This window comes from Mytilus edulis, chromosome 12, assembly GCF_963676685.1.
Source record: "Mytilus edulis chromosome 12, xbMytEdul2.2, whole genome shotgun sequence".
NCBI classification, from domain to species: domain Eukaryota; kingdom Metazoa; phylum Mollusca; class Bivalvia; order Mytilida; family Mytilidae; genus Mytilus; species Mytilus edulis.
The window spans coordinates 81,177,674-81,192,822 of record NC_092355.1 but is presented as its reverse complement, the minus strand read 5'-3'; the positions used below and the strand labels follow the sequence as shown (position 1 = coordinate 81,192,822).

The window sequence follows — 15,149 nt, the reverse complement described above, 5'->3', positions numbered from 1 at the left end:
AGAGATATAACAAGAGTCTACTCTCGTGGCCGCAGCTAAAGATATCGGTAAGATGACTAAAGTAGCTTCATCATTCTTATGTCTGGAATAAAAAAACAAACAAGGAAGTAAGATAGAGATATAACAAGAGTCTACTCTCGTGGCCGCAGCTAAAGATATCGGTAAGATGACTAAAGTAGCTTCATCATTCTTATGTCTGGAATAAAAAAACAAACAAGGAAGTAAGACAGAGATATAACAAGAGTCTACTCTCGTGGCTGCAGCTAAAGATATCGGTAAGATGACTAAAGTAGCTTCATCATTCTTATGTCTGGAATAAAAAAACAAACAAGGAAGTAAGACAGAGATATAACAAGAGTCTACTCTCGTGGCTGCAGCTAAAGATATCGGTAAGATGACTAAAGTAGCTTCATCATTCTTATGTCTGGAATAAAAAAACAAACAAGGAAGTAAGACAGAGATATAACAAGAGTCTACTCTCGTGGCTGCAGCTAAAGATATCGGTAAGATGACTAAAGTAGCTTCATCATTCTTATGTCTGGAATAAAAAAAACAACAATCGAACAGGAAGATCATGTGACAGGAATTAACCTGGAGTTGTTACAAAAAGCTCCTCTCATGGCTGTGTACAGCAAAAGATATTGGTAAGATGGCTAGAGTAGCTACTTCATTATTCATTCTAATGTCTAGAAATAAACCAAGACTGTGAGAGGTATGACACAGTTATGTCCCTTGGACCACAATAAACTTACTGTTGAGGGTTCTCTATAAATCCTTGATATACCACCACCCTCCAGAGGTATGACACAGTTATGTCCCTTGCATTATCAGCCTTGATTTCTGGGAAAAGTAATGATGTCTCCTCATTTTCAGATAACTCAAAATCAATGTAGTTTACAAAGTTGTGCGTGGCTGGATCATAATACTGCAGACAACATGGTATCTAAAAATAACATTAAAAAGATGTTATAAGCTGAAAATAAAATTGTGAGACTTTGTCAATACACCTCCCTCCATTTATATATATCAGCCTTTACATTGGTCCCCTTTATCTTTATTTGGAACTTTCAATGGAGTTTGTGTATCTTATGAGTCAGATACATAAAGTTGTTTTTATGTAAACTTGACAAGGGAAGTAACTCTAGGCTAGTACTTACTCCTCTGTCATCTGTTTAACAGGGACATTAAATGGTATTACTTAATACTTAATGATACTTAATGATGTTTTCCAGTACAGGATCCTTCACGGTTCCTCTTCACCAGACTCATATAATTGAATATTGTCTCCATTATTTCTGATGCTGCTTCCGGTTAATTCAGCTCGATAATCAGAATAATAGATTTCTTCGTACTCCCAGTATCTATCTAGCCTATTTTTGAATGAGTTTATAGATGGCGCTTTAGTTACTTTATCTGGTAACTTGTTCCATAATTTGGCTATTCTTACAGAAAAACTGTTTTTCCTCAGACTTGTTTTGAATCGTTGGTGAATGATTTTATTACTGTTTACTCTTGTGCTATGTCTATTTTCAGTGCTTGAAATTAATTTAAGGAATGAACTTGTTTCTGGATCGTAATTACCATTTAGTATCTTATATGTCTCAATCATGTCCCCTCGGACCCTTCTATATGACAATGTTGGCAGCTTGAGTTTTTTCAGTCTTTCCGGGTAGCTCATTTTATTGAAACCTGGTATCTGTCGTGTTGCCCTTTTTTGTACATTTTCGATTTTGTCGATGGATTTCTTTTTAAAAGGTGACCATACAGAGCTAGCATAGTCTAAGTGTGTTCGCACTAATGTTTTGTATAGAGGTATGAAGATTTTTTCGTTTAAGTTTTTAAATGTCCTTCTAATTGCGGCAAAAGTTGAATTAGCTTTATTCACTTTTTCGCATATGTGTCTTTCAAAGGTTAGATCTTCATCAATTACTACTCCAATATCTTTCTCTTCTTGACATTTACTTATATCCTGACCTAATAGTTTGTAACTTGTCTTTTCTTCCCTTACCCCTCTACTTATATTTATGTGTTTGCATTTTTCTGGATGGAACTTTAACAGCCATGTATCACTCCATTTCTCGAGATTTTTTAGATCATCTTGCAATATAGTTTGATCTGTTTTGCTTTCAATAATTCTGAAGATTTTTGTGTCATCCGCGAATAAGTAGGCATCTGATGTCACGCAATCTGGCAAATCATTTATATATAGAACAAATAACAGGGGACCTAATACTGAGCCTTGTGGAATTCCTGAGGTTACATCTTTCCACTCTGATGTTTCCCCATTAACTGAAACTCGTTGTTTTCTATACGATAGAAAATCTGTTATCCACTCTAGGAATGGATTAGTTATCCCAAAATTTTCGATTTTCTTAACGAGTCGTCTATGGGGTACCGTATCAAAGGCTTTCATGAAGTCTGTATATATGCAGTCAATCTCATAACCATTGTCTATAGCTTCTGTCCATTTATCTATTACCTCTAATAGTTGTAGTGATGTCGATCTCCCAGAGATAAATCCGTATTGTTTGTTTGAAAATAGTTTATTTTCTTTCATGTAATTAATTATATGTTCTCTTATTATTTTCTCCATTATTTTACAGACGACTGATGTGAGACTTACTGGTCTATAATTTTTAGCTTGTGATTTATTCCCTTTTTTGAATATTGCACTCACTAGGGCGCTTTTCCAATCCTTTGGAACTACTTTTTGTGTTAAAGATTGGCTAAAAATGATGCCAAGTGGTTCAGCTATACCTTCTTTGACTTCAAACAGCAGTCTTGGGTGTAAATTATCAGGGCCGGGTGATTTATCCGTTTTTATTTTTTGTAGGTGTTTCAAAACCAAATCAGTGCCAATATTTAATTCCTCTATTTTTTTATCTAATGGAATATGCTTAGGCTCTGGAATATTGCCTTGTGGTTCATTAGTGAATACGCTTGTAAAATATTCTGATAGTATCTCGGCCTTTTGTTTATTGTCATCTGTTTTTTCGGATTTTACATCTTCTGTATCTACATGTAGGTCCCCTATACCTTCCCTGGTCTTTGATTTAGATTTTATGTAGCTCCATATAGCCTTTGGGTTTCTTTTGGCATTTTCAGATAATCCTTTTTCGAATAATTTCTTTTGTTTATTGACTGATGTTTTGGCCTGGTTTCTGACTTGATTGTATTCAGCTCTTGTTTCAGGATCTTGTTTAGTTATAATTTTTTTGGATAGAATATTTTTCCTTCTAATTAACTCTCTCGTCTTTTTATCTATGGGGAATACATTTCTCTTTTTTCCTATTTGTGTCATAGTTTTTGTTGGTACAAATCTGCTCTCTAATTCTTTTAAAATGGTTAAAAAATAATTCCAATTTTTATCAATGGAATTTTCAGCATTAAGCTTATTATGCCAGTCTATTTTATTCAGCTCTTGAATAAATTCTTTGTAATTTCCATGATTGTACAGATTTGCTATTTTCGGTGCTCTTTTTATATTTACATAACAGTTAAAATCAAAGGATAGGACGCAGTGGTCACTTTTTCCACTATTTTAAAATTTAGGGCTTCCCTAAAAATAAAATTTCTCTAGATAATATTATTTATCTTCCTGATATTAGATAGAGCTTCTCTATCTATAATTATTTTTTCTAAGCTTGTTGTCCCTTTATTCTGCTCTTTCCTATGTCCTATATTAGGGCTTCCCTAATAGAATTGATCGTTAAGTTGTATCTCCTTTCTATTTATCCGGACGAATAGGGCTTCCCTATTCGAACTAAATAATTATGAAGTATGTTAATGCTAGATAGAGCTTCTCTATCTATTTTAGGCCCCCTGTTATTTGTTCTATACTTAGTTATGCTAGCTATCTCTGTATGGTCTTTTATGTTGTTAATTCCTAGAAAAAACAGGGCTTCCCTACTTTTCTAATATTTTATTCAATTTTTTAAATAACTTTTTAATTTATGATCTAATAGGGCTTCCCTATGTTGTTGATTTTCCTCTTTGCTTTATAATTAAGGCTTCCTTAATTATATTACGCAGGATAATTCGGATCTAGTATGTTAAACAAGGCTTCCTTATTTAACTATTTTTCTTGTTTTTATTGTCTATTTTGCTGGCTATTTAATTAACATCCTTGCTCTGACAGTTCAAGTGCCAAATCTATGAATTTCAGCATCCACAATTTATTTACAGCTCTTATGGGATGTACTCCGTCCGATGTTAGGTTGAAATTCTTTCTATATTTAACTTTAGTGTCTCTTTTTGTCTTGTTTGAAAGGATAAAATCTTGAGAAATTCTTGGTGTAGAATAAAGGCGATTAATCAATTTTAGGTGATCGTTGAAGTAGTCAATCTGTTCGCTTAGTTCTTTGTCTATGTTTGTTGCCAATTGGACTTTTCTGTAACCTTTGGTGGCTTTATTTACCAGGAGTGACGGATATGTCTTTTTTTTACTATTCACAATTAAGTTAATTGAATCTTTAGGTTTATTGGCCCTTGTGATCGAATAGTATGGACACTCTATAAAAAGCACTGTGGCAGATGGTTTTGTTGTTATGATTTGTTGTTTGAGATCCCTATATTGTGTTAAAGTTTCTTCTATATTTTGATACGGTGATTTTCTAAACTGGATGGTTTTGTTTATCTTCTGTGTAATTTCACATGTACCTAGCCAGATCAGTATTATTGGGTGATCCAAATCTTTCACCGTGTCTATGAGTGATTTTATGTGTTTTTTGTTGTCGATCGATCCTCCTCTCTTATACAACACTTTAAATTTTTGCCCAGTTGATTCTGGGATATATTCTTTTAGGCCCACCCCTTTGCTGTCCGTGAACAAGATAGTGTCTCTTTCCAGGTGTGCTCCCCTAACCCTTTGGTATATCTTTTTCCTCTCTTTAATTATCTTCCTCACAGACATATATATAATGATTGTTACTACGACTGTATATTACTTTAATAGACTATAGCACAAGCGGTGTAAATGAAAAATAGGGCTTCCCTATTTTTTGTACACAAACAGTATTATTCTAGGCGAACGCAAAAAACGAAGTATATAAATACAAAATATAATGATAGGGCTTCCCTATAATTATATAATTTAAATATCGGAGCAGAAAAGCGCAAAATACAGAATATAAATGTCAATTAAAAATATGAATGTCCAATTTTTCGGCAACGTGGTTTGACCACCAAATTCTGACGAAAGATGATATAATCTACATTTTGGTGTTGGGATGATCAAAATTTTGTGTATATGCTATATAAAGGTTTGGATGATTCGTAAATGATGTTTTATTTTATGGATGTACACTGATTACCAACAATAACCACGGATTTAAATCTGATTTCTCTTAGCTTTTTCTTTCACAACTTCTAACCGGAACCGGAAGCCACGTATTGGTGTAAACTTGACAAGGGAGACAACTCTAGACAAGTACTTACTCGCTGTTCTTCATCATACTCCTCTGTCATCTGTTTAACAGGGACATTAAATGGTATTGGTGTAAACTTGACAAGGGAGACAACTCTAGACAAGTACTTACTAGCTGTTCTTCAGCATACTCCTCTGTCATCTGTTTAACAGGGACATTAAATGGTATTGGTGTAAACTTGACAAGGGAGACAACTCTAGACAAGTACTTACTAGCTGTTCTTCATCATACTCCTCTGTCATCTGTTTAACAGGGACATTAAATGGTATTGGTGTAAACTTGACAAGGGAGACAACTCTAGACAAGTACTTACTAGCTGTTCTTCATCATACTCCTCTGTCATCTGTTTAACAGGGACATTAAATGGTATTGGTGTAAACTTGACAAGGGAGACAACTCTAGACAAGTACTTACCAGCTGTTCTTCATCATACTCCTCTGTCATCTGTTTAACAGGGACATTAAATGGTATTGGTGTAAACTTGACAAGGGAGACAACTCTAGACAAGTACTTACTAGCTGTTCTTCATCATACTCCTCTGTCATCTGTTTAACAGGGACATTAAATGGTATTGGTGTAAACTTGACAAGGGAGACAACTCTAGACAAGTACTTACTAGCTGTTCTTCATCATACTCCTCTGTCATCTGTTTAACAGGGACATTAAATGGTATTGGTGTAAACTTGACAAGGGAGACAACTCTAGACAAGTACTTACTAGCTGTTCTTCATCATACTCCTCTGTCATCTGTTTAACAGGGACATTAAATGGTATTGGTGTAAACTTGACAAGGGAGACAACTCTAGACAAGTACTTACTAGCTGTTCTTCATCATACTCCTCTGTCATCTGTTTAACAGGGACATTAAATGGTATTGGTGTAAACTTGACAAGGGAGACAACTCTAGACAAGTACTTACTAGCTGTTCTTCATCATACTCCTCTGTCATCTGTTTAACAGGGACATTAAATGGTATTGGTGTAAACTTGACAAGGGAGACAACTCTAGACAAGTACTTACTAGCTGTTCTTCATCATACTCCTCTGTCATCTGTTTAACAGGGACATTAAATGGTATTGGTGTAAACTTGACAAGGGAGACAACTCTAGACAAGTACTTACTAGCTGTTCTTCATCATACTCCTCTGTCATCTGTTTAACAGGGACATTAAATGGTATTGGTGTAAACTTGACAAGGGAGACAACTCTAGACAAGTACTTACTAGCTGTTCTTCATCATACTCCTCTGTCATCTGTTTAACAGGGACATTAAATGGTATTGGTGTAAACTTGACAAGGGAGACAACTCTAGACAAGTACTTACCAGCTGTTCTTCATCATACTCCTCTGTCATCTGTTTAACAGGGACATTAAATGGTATTGGTGTAAACTTGACAAGGGAGACAACTCTAGACAAGTACTTACTAGCTGTTCTTCATCATACTCCTCTGTCATCTGTTTAACAGGGACATTAAATGGTATTGGTGTAAACTTGACAAGGGAGACAACTCTAGGTTGATGGTAACACCAGGTCATGTGACTATTCCCATCTTTATCCCTGTTACAAAAGATTATCTCCCCTGGATCACACTTACTGGAGATTTCATCTGAAAATGTCAAGCATAAATGTTTAATTAAGTTGCAATTGCACAGTGATCTGGAAGGATTTTTTCTCTATTGGCCTAGGGCCCCTCAAAAATAAATTCAATGGGCCATTTAAAAAAAATATGGGCCATGTTGTCAAATGAGTGGGCCATTTGCATGATTTGAATTGACTACAGTGAGAAAAAAATTAATGGTGTATATTTCGCCAAAGAGGTGGTGGTACATTTTTTGTACTTATATACCTTACTGATTCTAAATAATATCATGGATATTGTTGCTGTGATTTTGTAATTTCAATTTCAAAGAATATAAAATGAGTTCTTCCAAACCAGACAATATTTAAGATAACCTTTATTTACAATGTTTAAACTGGTATTGTTGTCTTGTTCATGTTCATGTTTTTTTTACATTAAATTTGGGTCTTCATCGATACCATACTTATTCCAACGTTCCGTATTAGAGGACGTTTCTGGCATATCCTCTGCACTTCTTGTGTTATTATTACTTCATCACATTGACAATAATAACAGTAGAGAGTATCATTAAATGATAGAACAAAACAACTATTTGTTGAAGGCATGTTTACAAAATGTCAAAACGAGCCAAAGACCAAAAAGTGACAAGGACAGTTACGCGCCTTTTATGGAGACAAAAAATATATTCATAAAAAAGCTTTGTTTTTTTTTAATCAAAATAATAGCAAGCTAAACTTATTTAAAAGATTATAATTAGAGATAAATCTTGTCTGTACTAGCCAAATTTCACAAATTTAAAGTTATTTATGAAAAATCATACCATGAATGATGGTTAATTACGTTTTTTGGGTAATCAGTTGTACCGCATGGTTCTATTATTACCATATGAAAACATATGAAGGATCTGAAGGATCTCCCCTTGATGACCTTTGCATTGTTGTGATGTAAAAGTCCCTCACTGCTGTGCACTGGTCATGAGGAGAACTACTGCAGAATAAGATACTATATTCCCTGTTCTAATTTTACTTTTTTTACTTTTTTGTTTCCGTATTAATAAACTTTATATCATATTCTTTTAATATTAAATCGGCCTCATTAAACTCAATGCCTCTGACCATAATTATATCCTACATTGTTCATATTATCAATTTATTATTTATGTATTACTTATTGTGTATTTCACTAATGTTTATATAATCATTGTATTATGATGTTTTTGTATCTTGCCCGACAAGTGCCCATGATTGGTATAATAAAAATAATGTCTAATGTCATATGAAAACACCCGAGACGTCCCAAAAATATATAGGTGCTCCTATCATTGGAGGAACATTACACAGTTGTGTACACACACATGGCTGCACGGAATACGATCGTTAATCCATGTTGATGATATTTAAACGTTTCGAAACGAAGTGAAAAATATCGTGCGCCACGTGGGCGCTTACATAAGTCACTCTATGCGCCATTTCTGGTCAATATGCGCTATAGGCGCAGGGCGCACTTCCTTCCCGATCACTGATTGCAGTCATTTAATGAATTGAAATAGAGATTACCAATAAATCTTTTTACAAATTGAGAACACAATTTAAAGTATAACCCAATTAACTACATTTTCATAAACTTGTATGAGTATGCTATGAGTATTTTCCTTAAATTATTTGTTGTTTATAATTGTTTATACATAAATCAGGTAATTTTTCTTCTTTTTTGAATTGTTTTGGTCATATTTAGACATTTTATATCTTGCTATGAGGCATGGATTTTGCTCATTATTGATGTATATGGTGACCTTATGTTGCTGACTTTTGGGGTCTGGAGGAAAGCTGTCTCATAGGCAATCGTACAATATCTACTTATTTCTATATTCATAACTTTAATCATTGTCTGATTCGTATATAAATGAACATACCTTGGTCGATGACATAATTGAACTGACCCTGTCTTAGATCATCTTGAGTTTGGTCTGTAGTAAATGATCTAGTACCAGTCTTCTTACTTTCTGTTTCCCCTGTATCAGGTTTATCTCCCTTAGATTTTTTCTAGAATTATATTTTGAACATTTTTATGCCAGACTGTGTTAACTGAATTTCTGTATAAGATTCTATAAAGTGTATTTTGTCTTGAAAAAATATTTCCTATTCTAGATGCAAATTTATTTTTGTGTACATTTTATCAAAAACCGCAAATTTAAAAAAAACATAAATCTTTACTCATAAACTATTAAAAAGCGAGTTTCTTTGGTATTCAATTAAGTTGAACTGTATGAGCTATCTTCCCCTCCCCCATAAAAGTATTCTATGAAGAGGGAGTTGGTAAACAATTAATGTGAAAGTTAATTACACATGACAGCATGCTCACATGAAACACAAAAATTAAGGAAGCCCTGATTCACAGTTCCTGAGAAACATTTGACTTGAATTTCATGGGATAGAAGAACAGATATAAACCAGAATACCTCTCTCTTTGGAATGGAGGTTTTCCTAAAAAAAAAAATACTTACAGGAACAAGTGCAGCAAGCTCTTTCAAAATTTTATCAAAGCACATGATATGCTCTTGTCCAATCAAAACAGACAGCAGTCCTGTTGTCAGGGTAACAACTGATCTAGGTGTTGTGACATCTTCATCAATGTCACTGTAAAGCTGTATATCTGTTTCTATGGTAATACCAAACGGCTGGATCAATGTCCTTGATAGCTTCTCAAATGAAGTTTTCACTGTAGCATTCTTCAGGTGCATATTAATGTAAACTTCCATAGTTTTTCCTGAAAGTTTTTAATAGAAAAATTAAACTCAAGATGGATCAATGAAAATAACTGAATCCATATAGTAGAACAAAATTTGAATCTGAAGTAAAATGATGGCATGGCATTGGACAACAGTCAAGTAATTCATATACATTGTATAAAATTTTAAAACTTTTTAAAATAAAATTCAAATTACAGAGTTTAAAAAAATAGAATAGAAGTTATATGCAATAAGTAACAGATTAAAAGAAATTGTTTGTATGTAAAATGTTTACTTTGTGAGTTGCTGTGATATCAATGTTTATAAGATAACTTCTCGTGTCCTTTTCAATGGTTGCCTTTAGTTATTTCTTGTTACCTCTGATTTTGATAGCAGATTTTTGAAATTCAAAAATTCATTAATTACTTTTCTGAATCAGGTTAAATTAAGTGCTTGGAATATTGTTATGTCATTTTTTGTTGTTGTAAACAGTGTATTGACCTCCAGATGTTCTTTGTGTTACTAGGTTGTTGTTAACAGTATATTGACCTCCAGATGTTCTTTGTGTTACTAGGTTGTAAACAGTATATTGACCTCCAGATGTTCTTTGTGTTACTAGGTTATTGTAGATAGTATATTGACCTCCAGATGTTCTTTGTGTTACTAGGTTATTGTAGACAGTGTATTGACCTCCAGATGTTCTTTGTGTTACTAGGTTATTGTAGATAGTAATTGACCTCCAGATGTTCTTTGTGTTACTAGGTTATTGTAGATAGTATATTGACCTCCAGATGTTCTTTGTGTTACTAGGTTATTGTAGACAGTGTATTGACCTCCAGATGTTCTTTGTGTTACTAGGTTATTGTAGACAGTGTATTGACCTCCAGATGTTCTTTGTGTTACTAGGTTATTGTAGACAGTATATTGACCTCCAGATGTTCTTTGTGTTACTAGGTTATTGTAGACAGTATTATCGTGTATCGTGTTTCTTGTGGTTAGTACTTCGCTTTAGGGTTAGTAATGAAAGGCGTTGTGTTCATATCAAATTGTATTCAAGTTATGAGACGTTGCACACAAGGCAACGTTACGTAAACAATAGACAACGTAAACAATAGGTAACATTAGTGACGTTAGTTACTTAGTAAAATGTACAGCGGCTAATACTTGACACTGGGGGCGCCGAAAAGTGAAAATTAATCTAAAATTATGAAAAAGAAATTAACATACAAAGTGTGAAATGATAATTAACTATTTAAAGTCCATGTAAATAAATAGAAATTGTTAAACTGTCTATTCACTATGATCATTATCAAAATTACGGCGCACTTGATACCAGTAAGTATATTGTCATGAAAGTATTAAGTCCATGTTTGAATCTTTAGCTTGGCTTCAGTTTTACTCGGTGCTCTGTCTCCGTGGATTTTCATTATTCCTGGTTCCCTGCTAAATGTGTGAATCCTACCATTGTTCTTCATTGTGTTGCTTTTTGAATGATACGTCTCAAAGTAGTCTTTGTTAAATTTCATTGAATTGTCAGATACTTCTCCCATTGATTCGATTTTCCCAAAACGTTTCAAATCGACTTCTTCTGTCTTGTGTTGTAACATGAAAGATGAGGATGTGGGTCCAGCTGAGTCTTTCATTGGTCCAGAAAGTAGGTATCCGAGTTTTGATTCTACTGCGGTCGGGCCTGGTCCTCGGATAACTGTGTCTTCTACGATATCCCAGTAGTAATCCGAACCTATTAAAAATGAAATCCTGAATTTATCCATGTCGCTCACAGGGTGCGCTAATGTAAGTCCACTGAGGTAAGGCAGATTAGCAGCATTGTATGGCATGCGATTGTGTAATGGGGCTGCGATAGTAGGGACAATAAATACTTCCATTGGTATTTTCTTCCCATTCTGAGTTTGTAAATCTATTACGGCAATGTCCAAATATCGTATATTTCTGTTTTCATCTCCAAATGCTGCTAGGCTAACTGTCGAGGTTCCATTCGGTTTTAATTGCAATTCAGCGGCTAATTCCTCGCTAATAAACGACTTCTGAGATCCTTCATCTAAAAGAATATTAGCGGTAGCTGACCTGTCATCTACCCAAACTGGTGAAATGGCTGTCTTTAATAAAATGTCTGTCCTTGGTTTAATGTTCAATGTCGACGTGTAACATGTTAATGCATCATTTTTGCTCTCTACTGTACTTACTATGGTGTTTTGCGGTAAATATTTTGCTGTACTTACGCTTACGCTTTCCTTTTCTTGATTCTTATTACTGTCACAAAGACTAGGGTGGTGCTTGTTATCACATTTTCTGCATCTAAAACGCGAGCGGCATTCTGAAACTTTATGACTTCCAAAGCAACTGTAACATACTTTTTTCTGTTCAATGATAGCTAAGCGGCTTTCTCTGTCTACTACACTGGTACATTCGACTGAAGAATGCGATTGTTTGCAATAAATACAGGTTTTGGGTTTGAACTGATTTATTGAATATTGAGGTCTTGTAGTGATTTTGGGTTCAACTGTTGTGTGAAATGACGCTGTGGGTGTGAAACTGTCTAATTTATCTGAATTACCAGTTTCCTGTACGTACATCTCTTTGCCGATTGCTTCTCTAAGGGACCTTATATCCCAATTTCGTTTTCCGTTTTCTCTGGTCATGAGTTTTTTCATTTCGTCGGGCAACTTTCCAAATATGATTGGTACTAAAAGTGATCCGAATGTGTCTTGCGATTGTCCGAGCGACTCTAATCCCCTTATGCACGATTCCATTTTATCGTAAAATACTCTTATGCTGTGCGGCGTAAGTGACGGATGCGTAAGTTCAAGTAGATTCTGCATGTATGCGTTTATAATGGTTTGTGTCTGTCCATACCTCTCCTTTAACAATATGATTGCGTGTTCATAGTTGGCGTTTGATAGAGATAAACCGGATATGCATTGTGCGGCTTCACTGTGAACCTGAGATTTGAGATAGCTGAACTTTTGTATATTTGTCAAAGAGGGATTGTGATGAATGGTTGTCTCAAACGATTCCCAAAATGTCTGCCATGTTAATATATCTCCCGTAAAACTCGGTAAATCAAGCTTAGGTAGTTTGTGATAGAAGTTTGTTGCTGTTGTTGGGTTTGCATTCGTATAAACGGAGTTATTATCTACGGTAAATACATTTTCTGAATGGTTTGAATTATGATTTGCAATACTTGTTGACGGAAAATTTGATGAATCAAGTGTATTGGCTATTGGAACATAAGTTGTTTCACTCACCGTTTGCTGAAATGGGGTTGTTTTGTTTCCAGAAACTATGTCCTTGAATCGGCGAATGGCGACTTCCATATTCATTGCATAATCGTCCGCGTCAAGAATTTCTTGTTCCATGTCTTCTAATTCGGTTCCATCTAAGATCTGTGAGTCTAAAGATTCAAGCAGGTTCCTCTTCTTTGTAAGGTTGTCTGCGGCAGCCGAAAGTTCTTCATGTCCAATATCTTCTTGCGAAATTCTTTCCTTTGTTCTATTAATTAATCTTGTAACTGCACTACGGTGACCACCACGAATTGCTTTTAATTTCTCCATGGGTCACGGCACCAATATTGTGTATCGTGTTTCTTGTGGTTAGTACTTCGCTTTAGGGTTAGTAATGAAAGGCGTTGTGTTCATATCAAATTGTATTCAAGTTATGAGACGTTGCACACAAGGCAACGTTACGTAAACAATAGACAACGTAAACAATAGGTAACATTAGTGACGTTAGTTACTTAGTAAATGTACAGCGGCTAATACTTGACAAGTATATTGACCTCCAGATGTTCTTTGTGTTACTAGGTTATTGTAGACAGTGTATTGACCTCCAGATGTTCTTTGTGTTACTAGGTTATTGTAGACAGTATATTGACCTCCAGATGTTCTTTGTGTTACTAGGTTATTGTAGACAGTATTATCGTGTATCGTGTTTCTTGTGGTTAGTACTTCGCTTTAGGGTTAGTAATGAAAGGCGTTGTGTTCATATCAAATTGTATTCAAGTTATGAGACGTTGCACACAAGGCAACGTTACGTAAACAATAGACAACGTAAACAATAGGTAACATTAGTGACGTTAGTTACTTAGTAAATGTACAGCGGCTAATACTTGACAAGTATATTGACCTCCAGATGTTCTTTGTGTTACTAGGTTATTGTAGACAGTGTATTGACCTCCAGATGTTCTTTGTGTTACTAGGTTGCTGTCTCAGTATATTGACCTCCAGATGTTCTTTGTGTTACTAGGTTATTGTAAACAGTATATTGACCTCCAGATGTTCTTTGTGTGACTAGGCTGTAGACAGTATATTGACCTCCAGATGTTCTTTGTGTTACAAGGTTGCTGTCTCAGTGATGTAAACAGTATATTGACCTCCAGATGTTCTTTGTGTTACTAGGTTATTGTAGATAGTATATTGACCTCCAGATGTTCTTTGTGTTACTAGGTTGCTGTCTCAGTAAACAGTATATTGACCTCCAGATGTTCTTTGTGTTACTAGGTTGCTGTCTCAGTGATGTAAACCTCATGTCTATTTATTCTTATCAATTATGGAATTTTAAAAGAACCAAGCGTAGCAAACTTAACAAAAATCTACTCTTTTATAAACCCTACCTATTTTATTGTGATTAAAATTAGTTTCTAATGACAACCAATCTAAACTCCCTGTAATCCCATGATTCTTGTCTCCTGTCTCCATAGCAACAACAACCTGGTCTGTATATAGGTCAAACTTGCTCACTTTTGATAATATTGCTGAAAAAAGAATATTTCCTTTTTTAAAATTCAAATCAGTGAAATAATAATCACAAGAAACTGTCAAGGTGACACTAACTAGGATTTATTGTATTTATTGGCACCATCGTTAAAGAAACCAAGGGCCACAAATCTGAACAGAATTTTCGGTTGAAATTGTCAAAATCAAAATTGACCACAAATTTGTCCCCAGAAACACTCCATTAAAAATCAAAGCGCGAAAGCGCTGTAAAGGCAGTTAATTACAGGTTGTGTGTATTTCTAGTCCAGTTATATCATTATCTTCCATAGAACAGAGGTGGTTTGTAGAATTTAAGATTTAGAGTTCTTTTGTACCTAGTTCACCTATATCTATAGTCTACTGTTTACAGTATATTTTCTGTGCCTCGCCATGAAATGCATTTTTAGCCATGGCCTTGTCAGTTTGCTTTAAATTTATGAGTTTGACTGTCCCTTATGTGTCTTTCGTCCCTCTTCTTTAGACATATAAGAACTTTTCCTTTTCAATATAAATAGACTATTTTTAATTATTGATTGTATACGCATATTCTATGACTCCCATAAAAAGAAGTTCACAAAGATTGACTAGTCTCTGTACTGTGTGTATAGCAAGAACATCAAGTAACATAATGGTAAATGTACATA

The 15,149-nt window shown here is 34.7% G+C and overlaps 1 protein-coding gene across 1 annotated transcript in view; it reads right to left on the bottom strand.

The window, feature by feature from the left end:
- LOC139497250 (intermembrane lipid transfer protein VPS13B-like) overlaps nucleotides 1–15,149 on the bottom strand; it is a 102,786-nt gene that overhangs the window by 36,780 nt on the left and 50,857 nt on the right. The window contains exons 25-29 of the mRNA XM_071285398.1: nucleotides 14,364–14,504; nucleotides 9,509–9,771; nucleotides 8,918–9,047; nucleotides 6,851–7,032; nucleotides 753–943 (exon numbers count right to left, since the gene is read on the bottom strand). Of these exons, the coding sequence (XP_071141499.1) occupies nucleotides 753–943; nucleotides 6,851–7,032; nucleotides 8,918–9,047; nucleotides 9,509–9,771; nucleotides 14,364–14,504 (907 nt within the window). The remainder of the gene's footprint in view (nucleotides 1–752; nucleotides 944–6,850; nucleotides 7,033–8,917; nucleotides 9,048–9,508; nucleotides 9,772–14,363; nucleotides 14,505–15,149) is intronic.